Source organism: Camellia sinensis, chromosome 13, assembly GCF_055761805.1.
Source record: "Camellia sinensis isolate YWXY chromosome 13, ASM5576180v1, whole genome shotgun sequence".
In the NCBI taxonomy this organism is placed as follows: domain Eukaryota; kingdom Viridiplantae; phylum Streptophyta; class Magnoliopsida; order Ericales; family Theaceae; genus Camellia; species Camellia sinensis.
Window position 1 is genome coordinate 113,924,853 of NC_138973.1, and position 11,006 is coordinate 113,935,858.

Below are 11,006 nucleotides of genomic sequence, written 5' to 3' on the forward strand. Positions count from 1 at the left end.
CCAATTTGTTTCTGCTATTTTTCCATGTGAATGATGAACTGAGATGAACCGAGGATACTAAAGATCAGATGGGCTCTTAAAAAATCTTCTGACAAATGAACATCGTTTATGCCAATCCATACAAACATTTCTATACAAGAGCGCCAAGTTAATAAAGGTTACATAGTAACCACATCCTCGGTCAGTGCCATTAGATATAAAAATCAAACCTACCACGACAAATCAATAACCTAGATCTAATACAGCAGACATCTTAGTTACATTAATGCATCAGCAAAAAAAGTGAAAACAAATCCACAAGAGACATAGAAGAACTAACCAAATGAAGAGTAGGGTAGGCAAAGAAAGATACCATGCTCGCTCGATGTTTTAATCTATTCCTTGGATGATTTGTTGATGAGGGACTTGTGGATATGAGGAATTACACCTCCACCAGCTATAGTTCCTTTGATCAGGGTGTCAAGTTCTTCATCTCCTCGAATTGCGAGTTGTAAATGTCTGGGAGTGATACGTTTCACCTTGAGATCCTTGCTTGCGTTGCCAGCTAGCTCCAACACCTCTGCAGTTAAATACTCCAAGATAGCCGCAGCATAGACAGCAGCTGTAGCTCCCACTCTACCATGCGCCGTTGTCCTAGTTTTCAGTAAACGATGGATCCGACCAACTGGAAACTGCACATTATATGCTAGAGATAAATTTTCATTACCTTCATACAGAAATTATAGCACAGAACTCCCTGGATGCTTTAGTGGTAGTAGTAAAAATGTATCCAATTTTGAGAGACACGATTTAGAAATGCCGACTGATTGATTGAACAGAAATAGACACATTACAGGGTCTTTTGGAGAAACAAATCTTGCAGCTATAGAAGTTGATACAAGAAAGTAGTTCTACATGGTCGATATGATAGGGACAAAGTAGTATAGATCATACTACGAGAGGCACTTCTAAATGTGAGCAATTTTTTTTAATAATTGGACATCAAATAAAATATAGTGTATTATTCTTTAACTTAGTTTAGCTATCCAAAGCAAAATAATCAAATATAATGAGCTCAAATCTAGAGAGTGGCATTTTTGCGTGGCAAACGTATACCACATTTCAGCATGTTCATCTCAAAACGTAAATCGCTAGGTATTAGCATTTTCAGGTAACTATGCCTTAAAGGCTTACCCCTTGCAGCCAAAAGGATAGTTTTACAATTATTTTAAAGAGAAACAAACACTGTTTTTTGCAAGTTAATCAGAATTGGCAAGATTCCCTCTTGTTCTTGTTGCTTGGGTCTCCCTTGGTTTGCTAGAATAGATGGGGCATTACCGCTCTTTGCTAGGACTAGTAGCAGTAGGAGAAGGACACTCCGCTGTTCGTGGTGGACGCTTAGGAGTAGGGGCTTACGGTCCACGCATTAAAGCGTTTATTTTGGGTCTGAAAAAGCGACTCTTTTAAGACCGATTTGATAAGAAACCAAAACGACTCTCTTTTCATCTTGTATGCTTCAAAACTTAAAGACCCTCAATCGTAAGTTTTACATGATAAAACTTACTAAACAACAATGGATGGCTAAAATTTGAAGAATCTTCACTATACAAAATAAGCAACCCAAAAAAAATAAAAAAATAAATCATAATAATAATAATTTTGATTTATGAATATGAGATAATGGTGTTGAATTCAACAATTAAAGGAGTGTAATTTAGATCTAGACTTAATCAAATTAAATATTAATAATATAACATCAAATGGATTTGAGAGCCTTATATGTCAAGATTTTGAAACTACAAGGTGAGGGAGTAACTTGAAAGGGATCTCCCAAAAGGGAATTTGTCGCACAAGGTTCCTCAAACAATATATTCCCCTTTCCTTTACTCTGTACTTCCCCAGGTCAGTCAATAGAACCATCTTAACAACTACCCCTTCAGCTGGCATATTAATTAATTTCAACTTCAAATCCACCCACCTATATGCAATCTAAATTGCTTGTGTGAGCTTTTATTTGTTCATGCTTTCATGGTTTATGATAATTTGAACTCCAATATTGATCATCCTTCGTTGCCTAAGTATTGGGTAAACAACACCCCAAAAAGGCATCTGCGCAAATGCTCTTGTTATGTTGAAAACAACATCCTTTCCAAAATCCCTATCATCCATCAATTTCCCTATCATCAATTTACTGAATTAAATTCGACATGATGAGCTTGTGATTTTTAAACATCTTCCACCAGCTCAATGTAAAATTTTTACCTGTATTTCTTTTTCTATTTAAAAGAAAAAAAGAAAAAAAAGAAAAAAGAAAACATTTTAACTCTATTTTTGTCGTTTAGAATTCAAAAGCAAATCATCAACAGACAAAACTCTGCAGAAGGCATTTTACCAAAGACTCAAAAAGTCCACTAACCTCAAATAGAACAAACCCTATTGATAACACAAATCCACTAATCTCTTTGTTCTTCCATTTGCAACAATTTGCCAAGTCACCTAACATACTACAATGAAACTAAAGTAACCTTCTAATACTATTTTATTACCTACAGTACACTTCACTTAATTAATAGTCTTACATATCATAATCTTCCCTCAACAACTAACCCAAAGTTTTAGGAAATTGCTAAATCAACAGCCGTTATGCCGGATGCACAGCCCCTCGCTTGTGGGGTGGGGCCCACCCATGTGAGTTACCTCCAAGTTTTATCTTACAAAGAACAACTCACACAAAATCACATTTAGGGGTTGTTTGGGATGACCTAAGTAAGTGCACTTTTTGTCTTTTTACGAAAAGATGTGCAAAAAAATAGAGAGGTGATGTGATAAAAAAAATATAAAAAGATGGATTATTTTGCAATTGTTAAACTTGGCCTTAGGCACAAAATATCCAAACCCACACACTGCCTCCAAAGGCGGGGTAACTCGAAGGATGTGATGCTAAAGCTATGTTTAGTTTTTACATCTTCCCATTTTTATTTTATTTTTTTCAAGTCCAATTAGTCTTAAAAATAAAAGTCACTAAAACAAAAGGAAAAAAAAAAAAAAAAAAAAAATCCCACATGAAAAAAATTAAAATGGTGACATTTTAAGATATGCAAAACGCATCAATTTTATTCTTAAAAATGTAAAAAAGCAATATATATATATATATATATTTGTCAAACAAGCCCTTAATACGGTTCACCATATTTGAATAGTTACCCATTGTGAGGACGAGAGTAGCTAAATCGTAGAGGTGGCAAATGGGCCGGCCAAAACGGGTTGTGCATTTAAAACAATCCAATCCAATCCAAATCCACCCAGTTAATAAACGGGTTTAAATGGCTAGGGTTGAATTGGATATGGATTGGACAAATCAACCCAACCAACTCTTTTACTTTATCGATTTTCTTATACATGACAGCGATGGAGTGGTGGTAGTGGATCATGTATATTCTTCAAGATTCTGAGAAAAATATATATAATCACGTATATATGAATACACACACATATATGTATCATGTATGTATCAAAATAGATGAAGTAGATTATACACATCAATGGAGTTGCTAATCATACTAGAAAGACTGAGACTGAGGGGTGGTTTGAGAATTGACTATTTCAGTTGATTTTTTTATTTTTAATGAAAAGATGCGTGAAAAGTAGAGATAGTAATATGATAACTTGTAGTGACTTTTTAAACTTTTAAGCTAAAATAGACTATCCCCAAACAGGACCTTAAAGAATCATAACTAACACAACATGCACAAGCGCACACATAAAGAGAGAGGTGGATTGCTTGGTTGGATCTAATTAGAATAACATATATATTATCATGGCCAAACACTGCATTAGCAGTTATGGTCACCCTGCAGGTGAGCTGGGTGAACTAAAGGAGTAATTATGATCAACTTGGATTGAATGGTTTTCCAATATCTCTCTCTCTCTCACACACACACACACATAGGGAAGAACCGAGATAGATAAAAGAGGTGGTACACACACATAGGGAAGAACCGAGATAGATAAAAGAGGTGGTGGCGGTGGCAGTGGAGTAGTGGTAGAATGGTGGCACTAGTGTGGTGTGGTGGTAGGGTAGCGGTGGCGGTAGATAAATTGGTACCCATGTAAATAGGTTTAAATGGGAACCTATGTCCAACCTATTTAAACTCAAAATTAATTGGGTTCGCAAAGAGTAATCCATTTAAACTCATTTATAAATTTGGGAGAATTTAAGCGGGTTTTAAATGAGTATATTTGGGAGTGTTCATGGGTACAACTTGAGTTTGCCACTTCTACTAAATTGGTATTTTACTTAAAGTAGCCAGTAAACCACCGCAAAAATAGCTTCATCAAACTAGCTAAAGGGCTAGTTAAAATAACTTGACGTTAGTTCCACAACTACAAAATCAATGAGCCACCTAGCTAACTTAATTTTTTATTCCTAATAAACCACTTCCCTTTTTGGTAAAGTAGGTCGCGTTTCAAACCGGGCTGTTCTCATTATGGCATAATCCATGACCCATTTGGGAGACCGATATAATTTTAATTCAAATCACCTTATCACGGGGATAAGTGTTGATAGCTTACCATCCCATCCGCCGGTGGTTACAACTCTAATATACGTTATACACAATTACACATCACTCTCTCCCGAGGAAAGACTAGTTTGTGATTTAGAAGCACGTGACTCACCCATCAGGTTCTTATTTCTGGATTCGAACAGAGAAGGAATGCCTAAATCCGCTATTCCCGTTGCTTATTAGTTTTCTAGACCTTTCAATATGCTTGTATTTGACGAAAATAAAAAATGCAAGAAAAAATATTTTAAAGGAAGAGATAGCTAAAATAAAGAGCTTTGTTAGTAGAAAGTGGTAAGCTAAAGTGTTTAAAAATAAAAATAAAAAATTACTTACACGCAACGACAGCTGGGCCAAAGGAATAAGTAATAGAAAAGCAACATAAGATATGTAAAATCAACCAATCGAAGCCCTAATTAAAGGAAACAATGGGCAGAATGATAAAATACTAAACATCCAAAATAACAGGGAACAATTGCCAAAGATTAAGTAAGTCTAATAAAGCACAAATCGAAAAAAAATAAGAAATGTAATCGAAACAAATCGAAACTGGATAAAGCATGAACATAAACAGAGAGGGAGGGGGTGACCTGGAGGCCAGCTCGGGAGGAGCGAGAGATGGGTTTCTTCTTGTCTTTGTCTTTGTTGGTGGGAGTCTTCCCCATTATCAAACCCTTGGCGCCTTTTCCCGACATCTTTAATGGCCAAACTGTTAGGGAGAGTTCTCTCAATCACAAGCTGCTGCTTTGGCTCAGAGACTCAGAACAAGGGCGTCAAGGACGCTGTCGGAGAGAGAGAGAGAGAGAGAGAGAGAGAGAGAGGAAAGTTAATGGAGATGGGATTACCGCAAGAGGTTTAACTTGGTTTTGTTCCCAGGAGGTAGCTTCTATCTCCACAGCTCCACTTTTTTTGTTTTTTTTAAGGCTCACGCTATCGCATATTTGGGAATTTTGTGGAGATGAAGGAAGAAAAAAATTAAAAATAAAAATTGGTAAAAAAATTCAATCAATGTGTTGGTTTTAGGCATTTGAATTCAATTTTTTTGAAAATTAATTTTTTTTTTATTTTTAGTAAATATTTTTAAAATTTTAAATAATTTTTTTACTTCTTTAGATGTATTTTATCTAAATAGTAAAATATTTGTAAAAAATATTTTTAAAAATTAATAAATATGCAAAAATATGAAAAATGTACTAAATTTTCGTATTTTTATTTTTATTTTTTTATATTTAGTGTTTTTTTTTACAGATTTTTTCACAAATATTATACTTTTTAAGTGTATTTATGTTGAGTGTGTCTAAAAATAAAAATAAAAAATTGTTTAAAATATTAAAAAAAATTCATTGAAAACATTAAAATACGGAAAATAAAAAACATAAAATTTTCTGAAAACTATTTTCTGAAAACCAGAACCAAACAAAATAATTACTTTTAGGATGAAGGTCTCAACTTTGATTGTTATTAGTTATAAAGAATTTAAGTGGTATCGCAATTTGGTAAGATCTTGAAATATAAACTTTGAGATCCCAAGTTCCACTCTTTCTGGAGTCAGCTATCCGAGTGAAAACATATATGGTTGGTAGGACAAGTCTTCTAAGTTTGGGGATTTGTACCTAGTATGAGGAGCCTAGGCAAACCATACCCAATGTTAGGAGTATAAGTTCGAATCACTACCTCTATGCAAGTCCAGGACTTACCAATACATAGTTGAGTGGCGCGTGCTATGTAGTACCACTTAAGGCTTGGTCGAACAATAGAAGTGTGGATTCGAATCATCGCCTGTGTGTGAACTTGGGACTTACCGCTACATAGTTGAGTGGCCCTTGTATGTAGTACCACCTAAGGCTTGGGCGAACTGAGGAGTGTGGGTTTGAATCCTCTCCTGTGTACAAATCCTCGACTTGCCACTACATGATTGGGTGATGTTGTAATGTAGCACCACCTAAGGCCAAGGAGAACTGTATCCAATGTCATGAGTGTGGGTTCAAATCATTGTCAATGTATGAGTTCACGACTTATCGCTACATGATTGAGTGACCCTACTATATAGCACCATCTTGGGTTTAGGCGAATCATTTCCAATGTCAGACATGTGTGGATTTGAATCCTCACTTGTGTGCGAGTCCACGATTTACCGCTACATAGTTGAGTGACCCCTTATCTCGTACCACCTAAGGGTGACCTCAAGGGCCTCGGCTCCTTAAAGTCTAATCACAGAGGTTACCCCTATGCGATTAGGCCTTTTTTTATTAGTTATAAAGACACACTTCCTAATTAATAAATCCAATGATGTGATGATAAGCACAATTCTTGACATGTTTGGCCTTGATGTGTATTTTATGCTAAATTTTTTAAAATATCTTAACTTGAGTTCTACAAATTCATTTTTAACAAATTTAATATTTGAGATAAAACAAGTTAAATATGAAAAATAGCCGCTCGATGTTTAAATTTAGAGAATCAATCAATTCGATTATGGTTTGGATAGTGTTTGGTTGAGTGATTTGGAGAGAAATTTGAAAAGGAAAAGTATGAAGAAAAATATGTGTGAAATTAAATGAAATGTAAGTATATTTTATTTTCATTTCACATACTTTTTTTCTTTGTTTTTTTTTTTTTCTTTTCAAATTTCTTTCTAAATTTCTATACCTAACACAACTTAAATGAACCTAAATTCAGTCAACCGATATGAACCCTTGGCCCTCCTCCCTGAGGATAAATCCCGGTCCATCCTTGAGCATGTATACAAACATAGAACATCAATTAACAAAACATAAGCACAAACCATCTACTCCATCACTACTAGTAAAATAAGATTTGAGGTGACTGCTGTATAGGCAAATGAGTCTATTTTGAGATTTATTTTGATAATATGAAGAGTTCATATTTTATAACACATTGAGTAAAATATACATATAAAAAATCAAATTAATCGGATATCGTTAACCTATCTGGAGTAATTGGATTGTAAAATGAACCAAAGACAGGCCTTGAATGGCCATGGCATGCTAAGGAAACTATCACCTTTTTTCTTCTTTTTTTTTTTCCATCTCTTGCAAGCAAAGACAAATTCAGAATTATCAGTATTGAGATGTGAAAATTATATTTAAAAGGACAAATCTTTATAATTTTTAATTATTTTAAATATTTTAATATAATATATAATATTTTTCAAATTTTTTAGGATATGGTTGCCCGATCCGCACCCTGAATCCATCATTGCTCGCAAGCATCCCAAAAAACTATCAAAAATTTCCTGTCTAAGCTTAATCCTATAAAAAAATTGTACCACAAATTTACAAGGATCTGTCCATGCACAAGTTCGCAAATCTTCTAAAAATCCTAAACCCTAGAAAACCACAAGGCAATCAAAAATGATTTTGATCTAACAGATGACAATGTGAGTATTGTTGTAGTATATAGTAAATGGAGGTATGTAACACAGGTGAGAAACGTAGAGAATTCAAACCTCTTAGCCCTCTAAAATTTTCTGAGAAAATTAAATGTACGGAAAATTATGCATAAATTAAATGACAAATGAAATCGTTCCAGGATGGAAACGCGTTGGGTGTATTTGGTATAATTGTCAACACATTATAAATAATAATTTAAGTCAGGAGTGATTAATCTGATTAGCGCACCTGCGGGATTGTAAATTTAAATTATTGAGTAGTATAGTAAGTAAGTAATAAAATAATTTTTTGATATGTAAATGTCCTTTTTACCCTATTAATTGTAAATTGAACTAACCTTTGTTAGTTGTAAATTGAATTAACTTTTATTTTTTCTTATTAACTACTAATCCATATTTCCCATAAATAAATAAATAAAAAATAGTCCATAGTCTATTTGGGTTTTTTTCTATTTTCAAAAAAAAAATAAAAATAAAAAAATCTAAAGGTATAATCGTAAATAAGTTATTATAATCAGAAGCGGGAATGGACATAAATCAATTTTTTTGAGTTAAAATAAGTTACTAAAATCAAAAATTATTTAAAATAAATTTAACCAAACAATTTAAAATACAGTAACTTTTCCAAAGTTAGAATGTACTTAAAAAGCCACACCAAACACTCCCATTGAGGTTGTTTGTTTTGGATTCTCTGGATTCACCTTTCACAAAATTAATTTTTTTTTATTTTTCGTATTTTTTTTCACTGAATTTTTTTTAATGTTCTAAGTAATTTTTTTAAAGGTTTATGATATTAAGATTTTATAAGATAAAATACATACAATATTTTCATAGTAGTTAAGGTTCCTTAACATTTCTACAGAAGAAATTTGATTCAAAAAATTTTTGCTCGACTCAGAGAAATTTCGCCATGACTCAAAGAAATTTCTTTGATTGCACAGAGAAATTTTGAAATTTCTCTGTGATCATACCAGAGGAATTTCAAAATTTCTCTGAGTAAAATTTCTTTGAGTCGAGCAAAATTTCTCTGATTAAATTTTTTCTATGAAAATGCTGAGAGACCTTAGCTAATAAAAAAATAAATCTTGGACCTCTCTTACTATACAAAGTTGGAGATGAATGTTTCATAATTTTTCCTAAAAAATATAATATTTGTGAAATTATTCTTTAGAAAATTCACTAAATACCAAAAATATAAGAAAAAATATGAGAATTCAATATATTTTTTATATTCTTGTGTATTTATTATTTTTTTATAAATATTTTATTTTTCAGATATATTTAAGTAAGGTGTATCTAAAAAATAAAAAAAAATTATTTAAAATTTTAAAAATATTCACTAAAAATAAAATATATATATAAAAAAAAAAACTTAATTTTCAAAAAAAATTGAATCCAAGAAATTTAAACTAAACAGTTGTCTCAATCTTAACAAAAAGGATTAGGCGCACGGAGTGATTGCCATCGTCGTCCTATGTAAAATAGTGGTGGCTTTTGGGCCTTCTATATATGGGCCGACGGACCAAGTTGTGAGCCCATATTTGATTAAGCGTTTGAGTTTCTTGATTTATTCAGCAAATTTAATTGAGCTACTTAATTCCCTCTCCAAATTCCCTTCCTACTGGAGCTCCTTTCAGTTTTCAGGAATTTTTGTGAAAAGTTGTTCTCAAAGAAAAGTGTGGTAAAGTATGTTTAAAAAAAAAAAAAAAAAAAAAAAAAAATTAGCGTGTGGTAAAGTAAAGTAAAAGAAAAAAATTATTATTATTTTTAATTTTATTTTTATTGTGGGAATTTTTTTTTCAAAACTTCTATTTTTTAGTACTTATGTAACAATTAGTCTTAATTAATTTCTTATAACCCATTTAGTCCTACAGTCATTCAAAAGACCAAAATTTTCAATTTTAGAATTAATACAAAAAATAGAAACTAGATCTATATTTTAAGATAAAATCACACTAGTTTCAATACTTACCTTATGTTAATTACAATCTATATTTCAGGAGAAAATTTTCTAGTATAATTATCCTACTTGAAATCTCTCTCTCTCTCTCTCTCTCTCTCTCTATATATATATATATATACACATATAATATTGCAAATAAAAGTGTAAAGATTGAAAATGTAAACATTCATACTTTCAATAGATAAAATACAAGAAAATTATAAATTAAAAAAACAAATCAGAATTTGAGTTTTGCAACAAAATAAATCTTAAATTTTTAATTTTATCAATTTAAATCATAAACTTTGATTTTTTTTTTATTTAAACCATTTGCCTATTGCCTTAAGTAAAATCATAAAAAAATGAGTATTTTAGTCATTAAATTTAATAAAAAAAATAGTATTTTAGACATTTTATATATACATACACTGAGTTTAATGTCTAAAGCACTATTTTTTTTTTTTGTGTGTCAATTTTACTTAAACGAAATTAGAAAAATAATTTAAATTTAAAAAATTAAAAATTATAATTTATTTTATTATATGACTTAAACTCTAAGATTGTATTTTATAATTATCCTATAAAATAATGTGTGTGGGGAATAAAGTTCGGCCCAAACAGCCTAAAACTGCTGAAAGCCCAACATAATGTCAAGACCAAGGAATGATCAGCTAAGGAAAGCACAGTGTAGCCGATCACTACATTCGGCCATAAGAATCACGATCCAGCCGATCTCTAGGAAACAACTTTTGATGAGGGTCATCCAACCGATGAAAAATGGGGGTAACCAACGGCTTGCAACGATTGCAAGTTGAGCATTGTTTATTTAATTATTTAATTAAAAAAACAACAACAATATATATATATATATACATAATATGCATCACATTTGTTTATGTCTAATTACGATATTAATTTGATCGTCGAAGGTTGCTTCCAACCAAAGAAGTTCGGAAAGATCTCTGACTTCAAGTCATTTTGCAGTCAAGGATAAGAACTTAGACGCGTCAGGAGACAAATCCATCATTTATGTGTATTTTTAAAACGAAAGCTATAGGTGTAAATATTCACTTTCAAAATTGTGACATAAAATAAATGTCAAACTTTATAC

General features: G+C 32.0%; 1 protein-coding gene across 1 annotated transcript; it reads right to left on the reverse strand.

The window, feature by feature from the left end:
• Window positions 1–55: 55 nt before the first annotated feature.
• LOC114260728 (putative histone H2A variant 3) lies at window positions 56–5,534 on the reverse strand. Its single transcript, XM_028200903.2, has 2 exons — window positions 5,132–5,534; window positions 56–671 (listed from the first exon to the last, which is right to left on the reverse strand). Exons 1-2 carry the CDS (start codon window positions 5,234–5,236, stop codon window positions 375–377), a joined length of 402 nt encoding a protein of 133 aa, XP_028056704.1. The 5' UTR covers window positions 5,237–5,534; the 3' UTR covers window positions 56–374.
• Window positions 5,535–11,006: the final 5,472 nt, after the last annotated feature.

Coding starts and splice junctions, on each gene's coding strand:
- LOC114260728 (XM_028200903.2), bottom strand. CDS start 5,236: ATGTCGGGAAAAGGCGCCAAGGGTTTGATAATGGGGAAGACTCCCACC. Junction 672..5,131: donor CCTCCCGAGCTGGCCTCCAG/GTCACCCCCTCC, acceptor TATAATGTGCAG/TTTCCAGTTGGTCGGATCCA.